The following is a 15,544-nucleotide window of genomic DNA, read 5'->3' as shown; positions in this document are numbered from 1 at the left end:
TTTGTTAACCAATGAAAATATTGGTTCAGTCAGTGATGGCCTCACCAATATTCAAAAGGAAAGCCACAAAATATTTTCCTGGGCTCAAGTTAAAGATCTATGGAGTCTTAACCATAAAAGGTCTGTTTACCTTTCTACATCATCCCAGGAGTTCTGCAAAGCAGTCACTGTCAACTTCTAGATTCCATCTGCAAGTGCTCTGTCTTTTTTTTTGTCTAACCCAAAAAAGTGCAGAAGCTTTGCTCAACTCCTGGAAAGATAAGGGCTGATTTGCTAAAACTGGAGAGTGCACAATCTGGTGCAGCTGTGCATTGTAGTCAAAGAACCTGGAAGCCGGTTGGTTATTATGCAGAGCTGCACCAGATTTTAAAATCTCCAGTTTTAATAATGTATTGCTGCCTCTTCTTTGGCCAGGACTACTGCCAAAAACAAGGGATGCACAGCATTAAGGATAATGGAATTAAAGTAGTTCACACAAAAATAAATTAAACCAAAGACAATTTGCACACTAGCACGTCTTGCCTAATTTACTGCAGGCAAAGAAAAAGCATAGGTCCAATGTCTGACATTAAACGTCAGAAAGAACAATAAAGTGAACCTCCAGGCAAACAGCTAATTGCACATTTAAAATACAAATGCCTAAACATTTCTAATTCCATCCAAACACTCCTGTGATTTACACGCCGGCCAGAGTGGATAGCCAGCAGGATGACATCACTATATTACTCCTGCTTTCGGGCTAATCTCTCTGCATGAAGGACATTAGATGGACATCATCACACTGCGAAGGCCCTCCTTGCACTCTCCTTCAATAATCTGCCTAAAACCCCCTCCCCCAAAGCCCGAAAACATGAAGCAGTGGCAGCACTGTTTAATGCGATAAGAGTTTGAATGGCCCATTCGATCATGCAACATAATACAGAAATATTGATATCTGGGTGATTACATACTTGGACTTAAAATGTATTTGCCTGGCATTCCCCTTAGAATAAAATTAAAGCGGCATAATTACCTATTTACCTATATCTTCTTACTGTTTATAGGTACAGAGTTGGCAAAAAAACTAAAACTAGGCAAAGCAGGTTTTGACCTATAACAACTGCAGAAGCCATTCACTGGTATCAGGCATACATGTTACCATTACCGACAATGCACTGCGCTCCAACAGTAGACACCTCTGGATACCGATGATTGCAAATGTTTTCAGCTAATGGTAACTGAGCTAGAACCTTAAAGACAGGGACTTCTAAAACTCATATTTAAAAAAAAAAAAGGAAAAAGAAGCAGTGCACGTAACAGGACAAGATTGTCATTTTTGTCCTGTTGGAGTTGCTCTTAAATAAAATAAAAGTGAAGCATAACTGAGCGTAGAATGATTTTCGAAACCCATTGCATAGATCTCCTAAACACTACAATTTAAGGTGGAATAGGACTGAGCTATGGAGAATTGACGGATCCAGCTCTTTCTCGCGCTTACCAAAGTGAATGAATTCCTGGATTGCCAATGGTATTAACATGCAGTCTTCCTACATACAAGGTCAGTCCTTAAAGATCGTAAATACTATGGGCCCTCAGCTGCGGTATAGTAACATGCGCTCGGCACAGGTCTGGCCTACCAAGCTGGCATATTGTTCAACAGTAGTCTCATCATTTGGCCCCTTGCGTTTCTTCTTGTATATGCTATAAGGCATCACTGTACGTTTGTGGAGGACTCGAACCCGGCCTAGTTCTGTCAAGCGGTCTTTGTCCCCTGTGAAACAGAAAAGAGGCAATAAGGCAATGTTTTAGAGTGGTGATTGCCAACCATTGGCTCATGAGTTACATGCAGTTCTAGGCCATCTGTGATGTGCTCAAATGTGAAATACTTGTGCTGTACAATTCAAAAAACAAACAAATGGAGCCCCATTTCAGTTTAGCAAAATATGAAGTTGCCAAATTCATACTTAATACTAGCTAACAATATTTTTTTAATGTTGATTTTTTTTTAAAGATCATTATAAATAGTAAAGTGCAGTAATCCATATCAAACAATTTGAACCACCTCCCCCCACCTCTTCTACCTTTGGCACATTATATTTTTATTTTGAGGAGTGGGTACCTGGTTTTTACTGGTACCGGCTCCCCTTCCATCCCTACTCGCAGCCTCTTAGGACACGTCACAAGTCACAGAAGGCTGCCGGATCAATCACAAAGCGCTGCACGGCTTGTGCATGCGCAATAGGAAGCTGGCTGTGAAGCTGCAAGGGGTCACAGACTGGCTTCCCTATCTAAAGATGCTGGCCCCGGGGACCCGAAGACCAGTGAAGAATTGGGGAATTAGGGACGGCACTGGATCCCTGGACAGTTAAGTGTCCTTTTCCAAAAAAAAAAAAAAAAAGTCACCAGCTACAGTATTTGTTGCCTTTTTTTTTTTTTTTTCAGACTGCTTTAAAGCGGATCTTCGCTGCATCTGAGAACCACAAACCAAAAACACTATTTAATTCATTTTTAATATTCAAAGCAAACTCCCCCATCCATCCATGTCTCCATGCTTTATTTTGTTACTTTTGCTACTTTTACTTTGAAAACCCCCCAGCATTTCTGGCTATGGCCATCTCGAGTAAGGGCAAATAATTAATGTAGCATTTACTTCCTGGAATCCCTCGGCCCTTAGCACAAGCATGCATGCAGGAGAGTGTGGTTAACTGAGAAAACCCCTCCTCCTCTCCTAAAGACTCATGGGATGTATGACATCATTTGCCAATACAAGAAAACAGTAACTAAAGAAATGTAAAAAAAATTAAATTCAAAACAAGTAAATTTGATATAATTCCCTATATATTTAAAAATGCTATCAACATGAGGATTCAAATAATTGATGTTGATTGGGAGAGTGAAGTTCCACTTAAAGGATATACTAAAATCTGAATCGGATCCAATTTATTAACTAGAGCTAATACACTACAACATTCTTTTTCAGCCTTTGCATTGCTAATAATAATAATAATAATAATTAAAAAAAAAAAAACTGGGCAAAGCTTTGTTATTGTTCCGAAATAAACCCACAGGCAGAAAAGTAATTAAAAAAATAAATAAAAATAAAGAATAGCAACAGTTTATCTTGGGAATAATTATGCCAAGGGAAAGTTACCCCCAAATCATTGTTCTCGGCTTAATTCCATAACTCTACAAGCCTGCTAGCCTATCCTACCACTCTTTGAATATGATTTATGAGATGAAAACAGGTTGGGTGCCTCAGGGAAGTTATTAAAGGGGTTGAAAAGGCAGAAGGTGTATCTTAATGCATTCTATAATAAATAAATAATAGATAAATAATAGATAAAGCCTTCAGTATGCAGCAGCCCCCCTAACACTTACCGGAGGTCTCTCTGTCTAGCAATCTCCACGAGTGTGTCAGCTGTCTGAGATTCTCCTTCTTGATTGGCTGAGACATAGCAGCGTCCTCATTGGCTCCTGCTGCTGTCAAAGTCAGCTAGTCAATCAGGGGAGAGAGGGGGCGGGGCTGGGGATCTGTGTCTGAATGGACACAGGGAGCTGTGACTCCGCTCAGATGCCCCCATAGCAAGCTGCTTGCTGTGGAGGCACTCAACAGAAGGGAGGGGCCAGGATCACAGAAGAGGGACCTGTGAAGAGGAGGATCTGGGTTGCTCTGTGCAAATCCACTGCAACACAGCAGGTAACATTTTTTTAAAAATAAAAATAACAAACAAGAATGAGACTTTACAATCACTTTAAGAAATGGCTTTTTAGAACATCTGGGTGGAACAGTGACATAAATACAGGATAGTCTGTTAAGTCTCTGATGGACAGCAAATAATTGGATTCTGATCTGTTTCAATCAAACATGTTTTCACCAAAACATCTGGGGCACAGCTGGCTTTCAGAAACCACCCCATGTACAACAGTGACAGCCTCTATAAGAAAAAATACGGAGTCTTCTCATTTGTATTACATGCAACACTGACAGCAAAACAGAAAACCCATACAACACCTACATTATATGAAAATTACCTAAAAAGGACCAAATAAATGCCAAGTGGCTGTAAAAAAATCAAAACAAAAAATAAATAAAAATCAAACATCTTAAAAAGGCACTTACTTTTTTCAGGGTGGTTGTTGTTGAGGCGGGAGTATTTAGTGCGCTCCAGTAGAGGTATACATTTCTCTATAGACACCCAAAAAAAGGTCTCTGGGCAAAGGAGTTGCGATGGCTTATACTGACCCTAGAAAGGAAAAAATGTAATGAGAAGAAAGCTCCAAAGGTTTCAAACTTGGGTTGCTTTTGATGTGCCAAAACACAGACTAATTAATATGGAATAGTACACAGTCCATTATATACTCAATTAGTATTAGTATTAGTTGACAATTTAGGTTCCATTTTTTTTTTAGAACAAGTTTGACAATCGCATTGTGTAAAGTAAGGATTACTTTGGATTTCCTTAGATCACAATAAGAAACCAAATGCCAAATATTGTGGAGACTTTTTAGGGAAATATTGGTCAATAAAAATACAACCCCAATTCTAAAAATGTTGGGACGCTGTGTAAAATCTACATAAAAATAGAATGCAATAATTTGCAAATCTCATAATCTTATATTTTATTCACAATAGAAAACATATCAAATGTTTAAACTGAAAAACTTTACTATTTTAACCACTTGCCGCCAAATCACATACATGCAGGTGATTGACTGCAAGTGGTTATATCGGGGTGGTTTTGGCTGTAGCTGTCAGCCATAACCCCGGTATCAAATTTTTTCAGCCTGCTCTAACAAGTAAAGCCACAAAAACACAAAACATGGGCCAAATTTCGGGCAGCATTGGCCGGTTCAACAGAAACTGGCCGACATTTGGCCTGTGTGTTCTGTAGCCAGTCTAACAGAAGCTGGCCGTTTGGCCTACTTTTGTCGAAGGGGCATGACTGAAAAGCGTCTGCCACAGGCTTCTGATCAGCACACTTAGCCAATAGCTGAGCGCACTGGCCGGAAGTGTTCTGGTGGAGGGGTCCCTGTCGGAACACAAAAGAAAAGGAGGGGAGATTGCTGTACTATACATACAGTATATACACACTCTCCTAACGGCTTCAATACAGGAAACTTATACCTCCTAACTGCCCAACTAATTTTCAGCTCTCTCGCACTTTGAATGACAATTACTCATGCAACACTGTACCCAAACATTTTTATAATTTTTTTTTTTTTTTACAGAGGCCCAACATTCAGGGAAGCACCATTAGGCATTCTAGGAGCATCTAATTTCCTGACAACTTATCACACTCTTGAAGGTCCTGGAGCACCAAGACAGTGGAATTACCCACAAAATGACCCCATTTTGAAAAGCAAACACCCCAACGTATATTCTTTGAGGCATGGGCTGCAGATGGGTACTTGGGTATTCTGATGGGCTGGTGACAGGTCCTCTTTATTTGGGGGGGCAATCAGGCACATCACTGTTAATTTTTCTTCCAGGTCCCCACCTCACACACTAAGGAGAACCCGGAAACGGCACTACAGCCATTTGTGACCGGCTGTGACTGTACATTTTCATTGGCTTTTTACCCTGATCGGGATGGACTGTGTCTGAGGGACATGCCTCATCCCCAATCGTCGTGCTGCATGCCCACGGGGGCTTGCACGAGCGGCGAGAACAAGCACAACACATGTGACCAGCTGTCATTGGACACAGCTGGTCACGTGGTAAAGAGCCATTTTTATTGCCCGAGGGACACGGCTCATCCCCGATCGCTGCACTGGTGAGACCAGGCGGACTTCACATGATAACCACCTGGAGGGAGGAGATGATTCTGCCATCGTCATATTACTATGGCCCGGTATGGAAGTGGTTAATAAGAACAATAGAGGTATCGCTGCAAAACCATTACTATGGAACCTCTAAATACATAGGATTAATTTGCAGGTCTGCAAAATGTTCTTTCAGCTCTTCCTTGTTAGTCCCACTTTGCCAGCTTTTTGTTGTCCTGCCCCAACTTTTTTTGAGATGCGTTGCTGCCACCAATTTAAAATTACCCTTTTTTCTTAAAACCATTCATTTTCTCAGTTTAAACATTTGATATGTTTTCTAATTTGAATAAAAATAGGATATTTATACCAGCTTACCTGTAAAATCCCTTTCTTTTGAAGTACATCACTGGACACAGAGCTATAGTAATTACTATGTGGGTTATATAAGCCACCTTCAGGTGCTGGACACTGGCACACCCTAAACAGGAAGTTGCCTCCCTATATAACCCCAGTTGTATAGCAAAGCAATACACGTGTATACTAGAAAGAGGGGCGGGACCTATGTGTCCCCTGATGTACTTCAAAAGAAAAGGATTTTACATGTAAGCGGTTATAAAAATCCTATTTTCTTTAATCATACATCACAGGACACAAAGCCACAGTAGTTACTATGTGGGATGTCCTATAGCAATGCCAACTGAGGGGAGGGAGACACAACAGAAGTAGGACAACATGAGACTAGAGGAGTTATACTGTTGTCTGCAGCACACTATGCCCCAAAGGTGATATTCTCATGCCTTTTTACATCTACCTGATAGAATCTGGTAAATTTATGGATTGAAGACCAAGTTGCGGCCTTGCAGATTTGAGCCATGGAGGGTTAGTGATGCACTGCCCATGGAGCACTAACAGCCCTAGCGTTTTTATTTGAGAGGGTGGAAGCTACCTCTTTAAACCATAAGCTTGAACGATTACTTGTTGAATCCATTTAGAAATAGTATATTTCGATACGGCCTGTCATCTTTTAGGACCTTCAGGCAATACGAACAAAACATCAGTTTTCTGAATCTGATCAGTCGCCTTTAAGTAGACTTTGACTGCTCTCACCACATCGAGAGAATGTAGTGATTTTTCTTCCATAGAACAGGGTTCTGAAAAAAATGAAGGAAGAACAATATGCTGGTTTTGATAAAAACTTGATACTACCTTCGGTAAAAAGTTAGGATGAGGGACACAATACTACTTGATCCTTGTGAATAATAATATGGCTCTTTACAAGCAAGAACAGCCAACTCTGATACCCTTCTTGCAGAAGATATGGTTACCAGAAAAACTAGGTTCCTTGTCAAAAAAAGGACCAAGGGAATATGTCATATCGGCTCAAAAAAAGCTGTTTTTGTAATGCCGACAGAACTAAATTCAAGTCCCAGGGGTTCAGGGGTCACCTAACTGGAGGATTAACCACTTAAGGACCAGGCCTCTTTTTCGGACTTGGTGTTTCCATGTTTAAAACAGTTTTTTTTGCTAGAAAATTACTTAGAACCCCCAAACATTTTATATTGTTTTTTTTCTAACACCCTAGAGAATAAAATGGCGGTCATTGAAATACTTTTTTTCACACCGTATTTGCGCAGCGGTCTTAGAAGCGCACTTTTTTTGGAAAAAATTCACTTTTTTGAATAAAAAAATAAGACAACAGTAAAATTAGCCCAATTTTTTTTTATACTGTGAAAGATAATGGTATGCCGAGTAAATTGATACCCAACATGTCACGCTTCAAAATTGCGCCCGCTCGTGGAATGGCGTCAAACTTTTAGCCTCAAAAATCTCCATAAGCGACATTTAAAAAATTCTACAGGTTGCATTTTTTGCGTTACAGAGGAGGTCTAGGGCTAGAATTATTGCTCTCGCTCTACCGATCGCGGCGATACCTCACATATGTGGTTTGACCACCGTTTTCATATGCGGGCGCTACTCACGTATGCGCTCGCTTCTGTGCGCAAGCTCGTCGTAACGGGGTGTTTTTAAAAAAAAATTTTTTTTTTCTTATTTTAATTTATTTTATTTATTTTTACACTTTAAAAAAAAAAAAAAAAAAAAATGAATCACTTTTATTCCTATTACAAGGAATGTAAACATCCCTTGTAATAGAAAAAAGCATGACAGGTCCTCTTAAATATGAGATCTGGGGTCAAAAGGTCCTCAGATCTCATATTTGGGCTAAAATGCAACAAAAAAAAAAAAAAAAGAAAATCTGACATTTTAAAAAAAAATATACCTTTAAGAGGTATGGGCGGAAGTGACGTTTTGACGTCGCTTCCGCCCTCCTATGGTATAGAGACGAGTGGGGGCCATCTTAGCCTCACTTGTCTCTATGCCCAGCCGACGGAAGGACCCGATCGCCTACGCCGCTACCGGCGGCTCCGGTAAGCGGCGGAAGGTGCGGGAGGGCGGCGGGAGGGGGGGTGGCACCTCTCCCGCCGCCGATAGCGGTGATCTCGCGGCGAATCCGCTGCGGAGACCACCGTTATCGTACAGCCGACCGCCGCCTGAAGAGATGGATATCTCGGTTGTGGCAGCAGCTGCTGCCGTTACCGAGATATCCCTCTTCAAAAAATGGACGTACATCGTCGTGCGGCGGTCGGCAAGTGGTTAAGCTGCGTTACTCCCTGAATAAAGCTATGAACCAGAGAATGCGAAGCAAGTGGTCGTTGAAAAAATACAGATAAGGCTGAGACCTGTCTTTTGAAAGTACTCCAGGCCAGCTTTATTTCTGACCCCATCTGAAGAAGGTCAAGGGTTCTACCTATGATCTATTTCCTGGGGTGCCAACCCCTGGTTTCATACCAGGAGACATATGCTTTCCAGACTCCATAATATATGATTATGGAGGCAGGCTGCTTTGCATTAACCAAGGTAGATACCATTGAACCTGACAACCCACATTTCCTCAGAATGTGGGTCTCAATAGCCAAACTGTTAAATTTAGCATTTGAAAAGTAAGATGGAATACTGGACCTTGCGAGAGAAGGTCTTGACGTGGTGGTAGGGTCCATGAGACCACTACTGCCAACCTTATAATCTCTGCATACCAAGATCTTCTGGGCCACAAGAATCGCCCACTACCCTTGCTGCTTGATCCTGCCAAGAAGTCGTGGATGTAGGTAGAAAAAGAGGGAATGCATAAAACAGTAAATCTGATTTCACAGGAACACCAAGGCACCTGTTCCGCATGCTAGCGGATCCTTTGTTCTTAACACAAATTAGACAATCGCTTTGTTGAACCTGGATGCAAACATATCTATGTCTGAAATTCCCCATCTTTGACCTATTGTCAGAAGATATCGGGGTGAAGGAACCATTCTCCCGGGAACAACTGCTGGCGACTCAAATAGACCATCTGCCAATTTTCTATTCCTAGAATGAAAAACTGCCAATAGGCAAGGTACATTGTTTTCTGCCCAAGATAGGATATGATTCACCTCTATCTGGGCCCCACAACTTCTTGTGCCTCCTTGGTGATTGATATAGGCCACTGCTGTGGCATTGTCAGATTGGATCCCGACAGGACAGCTCTGCAAATTAAACGTCCAGGCCCTCTACCTGAATCTGTAAAATGTTAATGGGCAAGGTAATTTCTGATCTGGACAGTTATCTCTTTCAGGACTGCTCCCCAGCCTAAAAAAGGTTGGCGTATGTTACCACTTCCAAGGTAACTGTAGGAAGGATTTTTCCCTTTGCAGTTTTTTGGTTATTAACCATAAAGTGAGGCTCCGTTGCACCTTTGGAGTCAGACACATTGGAAAATCTAGAGCTTGAACCCTCTTGTTCCAAGCCGATAAGATACCGTTTTTCAGCAGTCTCGATTGAAACTGAGCATAAGAAATGGCGATAAGATAAAGTTTTGCAGCAGTCGCAAATGAAACTGAGCATAAGGAACAGCCTCAAATGAAGCCACCATCTTTCCGTCATGCAAGCTGAATAGAAGGATTCATCTTGCCTGGACCACTTTAATCAGTTCCTTTATGGCGCCGATCTTTGCCTAGGGCAAGAATACCTTTTTCTGGGTATATCTATGAACAGACCCAAGTATCTTAATCTCCTTAATAGTTTTAAAGGAAGATTTCTCTAGGTTGAGAATCCAACAAACCTTCAGGAACTGGGGACCCTCTGGGAACCCACACTCCTGGACCTGCAATAGCACTTTATGGCTTAAAATACCAAAGTACTGGATCCCAGTGTCCAGCTCTCTAAAAAGAGATGCGTTACAGGCAAAACCTCTTTTCCGCTACGAAGCCCGGTGGTACCATTCAATATGGCCTAAAAAGACACTTAGAATGGATCCGGCAGTTTTTGGGAATTGGGGTAAGGGCTATTATTGATTTGAACTTTAGGCAACACTAACATTAAAAGAAAGTGCAAATTAGCCAGGTTCACACTGGTGTGCTGAGAGCTTGAGAGTAGGAGGTCTTGAGAAGAGCAGAGAGGACGATTTGGGTGATATTTGAAGACAAGATTGGTGAAGTAGCTTGGGGCAGAGTTGTGAATGGCTTTGTATGTTATGGTTAGTTTTTTTAATTTAATTCGCTGGGTGATTGGGAGCCAGTGTAGGGATTGGCGGAGAGGGTTGGCAGACACTGAGCGGTTAGTAAGATATATAAGTCTGGCAGCAGCATTCATTATAGACTGAAGAGGGGATATGGAGAGGCATGCCAAAGAGAAGGGAGTTGCAATAATCAAGGTGAGAGATAACAAGGGAGTGAATGAGGAGCTTGGTGGTTTCATTTGTTAAAAAGGGGCGAATTTTAGAGATGTTACGGAGGTAAATTCTACAAACTTTTGACGATTGGATTTGAGGCTGAAATGAAAAGTCAGATTCTAGGATTACACCTAGTACCCTGTCGTGTGGTGAGGGACTGGTAGTTGCATTGTTGATTTTGATGGAAAAATCAGAGGGGGCGCGGGCGGAGGGAATATTAATGGTTTAGAGATTTAGTTTAAGGAAGTGGTGTCACATGCATGCTGATATGTCAGTTAGTAATGCAAGAGGAGGCTGAAGGAGTGAGGTGAGGAGTAGACAGATAGATTTGGGTGTCATCTGCATATAAGTGGTATTGGAAGCCATGGGCAGTTATCAAGTGACCAAGGGAGGAGGTGCAGTTAGAGAAGGGGACCCCCACAGAAAGGGACATTGGAGAGGAGGAGACAGTTGTAGGTGACACTGAAGGAGCACTGTGAATGATAGGCAGAGAACCAGGATAGAGCAGAATCTCGGAGGCCAAGGGAATGTAGCTTATTGTAGAAGGAGCGGGCAGTCAACAGTATCAAAGGCCACAGAGAGGTCAAGTAGTAGGAGTATGGAGTACTGGCTGTTGGTTTTAGCAGTTAGTAAATCGTTAGTGAGTTTTAATAAGGCAGTTTCCGTGGAGTGTTGTGAGTGAAAGCCAGACTGTAAGGCGTCAAGAAGGTTATTTTCACTGAGGTAGGAGCTAAGACGGTTGTAGACTAAGCGTTACAGAAGTTTAGAGGTGAATGGGAGCAATGAGGTGGGTCTCAAGTTGTTCAGGTTGGTGGGGTCTAGTGGGGGCTTTTTAAGTATGAGTGATCTGCGCAGGTTTTAGAGAGGAGGGGAAGGTGCCACTAGAGAGGGAGAGATTGAAGACGTGAGTGAGGGAGCATAGGATAGAAGGAGAGGGTGACCGTAGAAGCTGTGAGGGAACAGGATCCAAAGGACAATTAGTTAGGTGGGCATCTGAGAAAAGTTTTGTAACCTCTTCAGTAGTAGCCAATTCAAAAGAGGAGAGTGTTGAATGTGCTGTTAGGCAAGGTATGTTGGGTGGGGAAGATGTACGCATTAATTTCTATTATGTTACAAGTATTTGCCACGTTTTCTAGATGCAGCATGCCCTCTCCCCCTTGGCACTGCATTCAGTGGTTTCTTTCACCAACTCTGGCATCACTATGGGACACAGTAGTGACATAGAAGTTTCTGGCAGCAAACACTGATCTAAGTGCAGGACACAGGCTATCGACAATCCCAGATGTGATGTTTTCTGAAGAGACAAGGGAAAATTTTAGCAGTTTTCAGCAGCAGGGGCAGGGGGAGGAATATTTACCATCTTCTTTGCAGGGATACCTTTTAATTGCACTTTATAGTCTTTAAACTATGTAATATTGGATGTTTTTCCTAACAACCATCCTAGGCTTACTGGTCCTTTAACCAGCAATGCTGAACAGGCAAAGACATAAAGAGATGTTTTGCTTGAATTTGAGCTTGGCTGCCACTTTCAGCTCAGTTTGTTTAAGATGGTGAGAGGGATATGTAATAAAACTAAAAAACACAGCTTGTTTCCAGTTGGCACATGACAGTTTTCAGTTGAAAAGCCCAATCCACTGTGCCATGCAGTTGCATGTACTCAACCTGAGTGTCAGCTCCTAATTATAAGTTATCTAACATTCTTCCCCCCCAGGAAGTAGCTGTTTTTTGTCTTGCTTATCAATATTTATCTGTGTAAGAAACACAGATAACATTTGCATGCCACCTACTAACCCTTTACATGGAAGTTAAGGATTTTTCTAGTTAATGGCCGGAAAAGACTAATTACAATTCCAATAGAGACTTATCACACATTGGATGTCTGCTTTCTCACTTGCAAAAATAGCTCATCCTTAAGGACACTATGCTGATGATCAAAAGGAATTAAAAGGGGATTTGGAGTACACAGAAATAGATAAGAGAAATTCCTTAATGATGTTTACATGTGCTCAAAGAAAACAGATACATCCCGGTCATGAACGTAAACAACTGTAAGGACACATTAATGAGTCAATGCCGGTGTTCTGACAAAATGAGCAGCCTGGCAGAATGTACAGCCCCGAGTCACATCCTGTGACGTGGAATCAGCTGGAGCTACAAACGGCGCGCTCTGTGCACGTGCAACGCATCAAATTGAGCTTATCTACATAAATATATATTTATGTAAATAAGATTACTCGGGTTAAATGTAGCAAGATATCCGCTGCCCCCCTGCTTACTGTAGGTGTGATGAGGTCCAGTGTAAGGTGTACCAAGATGGTCTTAAGAACGTAAATTTCGTAAGTGTTAGTTTATTTCCGCCATGCGCATGTGCAGTAGTCGGTCGAGCATTTTGTCAGGCAAATTCCTTCGTGCACTGATGTCAGCCACTAAAGGGAAGTATGACGTGTTGCGCCTGCGCACGCAGTGCGCACAGTTTGGAGCTACAAATGATTCCATATCACAGAAAGTGACGCGGGTTGCACATTCTGCCAGTTTGGTCATTTTGTCACAACACTGGCCATAGATTAATCAAATTTCAGCCGGTTCAGCAGGAACTAAACGAGATGCGACCAATCTATGGGAAGGCTGGTCACACTAAGGCCGATCCCTCTATCAACTTCAGTACAACCAGCCTGCTGGATTTTCTTTCATGTGATCACCATGGGCAGCTACAGCCCCCTGTTGTGACCATTGTGTTCTGCCTAAAGAGAAGGCTCCCCCCGCCTGCAGAACACAATAGCGCTGTGGGAGGGATTCCACCATCCACACTTACTCTGTGGATGGAGGAACTGACGGGTGGAAGAATGGAAGAAAAGAAAATTACATAATCTATGGGCTACTTTAGTTTAGTGTACACTCTCAATATCACAGAACATAAACATATTTGTCTGGAGATAAGTTCTATTCTCATAGTCACCTAGAACCAAAAATGCATATGTAGTTCTGCTGGGCAATTTCTGCTATAACAGAGAACTGATCACAGAGCCAAGTTCCGAGCAGGTATTGGTGAAATATATACTGCCTATGTATTCTAGATGTACCTAAACTGTAGGGGCTCCACATCAGTTTCTTTTTCTGGGACTCTCTCTGCACATTGAAGCCGGCCACTAGGGAGATCATGTGACCAGACCACCGTCAGAGTAGGTAAGCATACACATCTTTCCTCCACAGGCTAGTTAGTATAGGTCTTAGAATGGGGGTGAGAGTGGATTTAAGTTAGATTTGACTGGACCTCTACTTTAACTGTCAATCGGACATGTTATGAGCCAACAAAAAGACATAAGCTGGCCATACACTAGTAGAATTTTATTTTCTTAATTATGGGTACATATATAGCATCGAAAATGTATGCAGCGCTTTACATATATATTGTACAGTCACATCAGTCCCTGCCCCTAATGCGGTGTTCCACCCAAAGGTAAAAACTTCCGCTCTAAGGCACATTTTGACAGGTACCCATCTTCCGCTCTAAGGCTACCTAGTTTCGACAGGTACCCATCTCCTACTTCCGTTCGGGCCGCCTAGGTGGCCCCTCCCTCCCTGCAAATCTCCCTCCCTCCCTGCATGTCCCAGAAGATTGCCCGGCCATTCAGTGCACACCTGGCTGTGAAACCACAAGCTGTCACAACTGGGTGCGATGTCAGCGTCACTGGACCGTGGGACAGGTGAGTGTGTGTTTATTAAAAAGTCAGCAGCTACACTTTTTGTAGCTGCTGGCTTTTAATAAACACAGAAACGACTGGAACACCGCTTTAAGGAACTGACAATCTAAGATCTCTATTTCACATTCATATACAGTGAAGAAAATAATTATTTGATCCCCTGCATATTTTGTAAGTTTGCCCATTTACAAAAAAATGAAGGGTCTATCATTTTTATTATAAGTGTATTTTAAACAATAGAGATGGAATATTAACGAAAAATCCTGAAATTATGAATTGAGTTGCAGTAAAAGTAGAGTAAAATAAGGCCCCTTTCACACTGGGGCAGTGGGTGCGTCTGCGGTAAAGCGCTGCTATTTCTTTTTTTTTAAAGGGATTTTCAGTTTTATAACAGAAAAAGAACAAAACAAAAACATTACAGACCTAGGGTACATACATGTGATATTTGCAAAGTGTCACATCAGTCAGTGGGGAACGACACAAAACATTCACTCACTCATACATTCCCACACTAGGTACGTACGAACCCGAATCAGAGGCATACCTTCAAAAACCCTTTGAGTCATAAAAGCGCAGCTATTTCTAGCAGTGCTTTACGGTCAATTTTACTGCGCTTTTAACTCCCGCTAGCAGCCGAGAAGGGTTAAAACCACTATAAAGCACTGCTGCAGCAGCGCTATGCCAGTGGTATAGTGGCGCTGCCCATTCATTTCAATGGGCAGGACCAGTGAAGGAGCAGTGTATACAGTTGTCTTTTATACACATAACGAGTTGTCGTTCAGAGCACCTTCTTAAATTGACAGGACTAATCGGTGTACCACATGAGCACATACTGTAGTCAGTCTGTAGGAGCCAGAATTATTTCTGGTTGGTAGGGATCAAATACGTATTTTACTCACTGAACTGCAACTCAATTTATAACATTTGTATCGTGTGTTTTTTTCTGGATTGTTGCTTGATATTCTGTCTCGCTCATTTAAAATACATCTATGATAAAAATTATAGACCCTTCATTTCTTTGTAAGTGGGCAAACATACAAAATCTGCAAAGGATCAAATAATTAATTTTTTTCCCCCACTGTGTACACATACTAGGGCCAATTTAAACAGAGGCCAATTAACCTACCAGCATGTCTTTGGAGCGTGGGAGGAAACTAGATTACCCAGAGGAAAGCCACGCAACCACAGGGAGAACATGCATACTCCAGGCAGGATGCTTAGTTTTACGAACGATCGTTCAATTTTTGAATTGTTACTGGGATCAACTATCATTTTTAGACTGCAGCGATGAGAAAATTCAAAGGAGGCGGATGGACATTTTATCTTTTATGATCTAAAAGTG

General features: G+C 41.9%; 1 protein-coding gene across 6 annotated transcripts in view; it reads right to left on the bottom strand.

The window, feature by feature from the left end:
• Positions 1-326: 326 nt before the first annotated feature.
• Positions 327-15,544, bottom strand: part of ATE1 (arginyltransferase 1) — a 144,342-nt gene continuing 129,124 nt past the window's right edge. For all 6 annotated transcript variants that reach the window (XM_077455377.1, XM_077455375.1, XM_077455373.1 and 3 more), the window contains 2 exons: positions 4,100-4,223; positions 327-1,750 (listed from right to left, as the gene is read on the bottom strand). In XM_077455377.1, the coding sequence (XP_077311503.1) occupies positions 1,572-1,750; positions 4,100-4,223 (303 nt within the window). In that variant the 3' untranslated portion in view covers positions 327-1,571. The remainder of the gene's footprint in view (positions 1,751-4,099; positions 4,224-15,544) is intronic.

The sequence above is a fragment of the Lithobates pipiens genome, unplaced genomic scaffold (assembly GCF_037356315.1).
Source record: "Lithobates pipiens isolate NorthernLeopardFrog02 unplaced genomic scaffold, aLitPip1_a1.2 Scaffold_25, whole genome shotgun sequence".
Taxonomy (NCBI): domain Eukaryota; kingdom Metazoa; phylum Chordata; class Amphibia; order Anura; family Ranidae; genus Lithobates; species Lithobates pipiens.
This window is presented reverse-complemented; position numbering and strand designations above follow the sequence as displayed.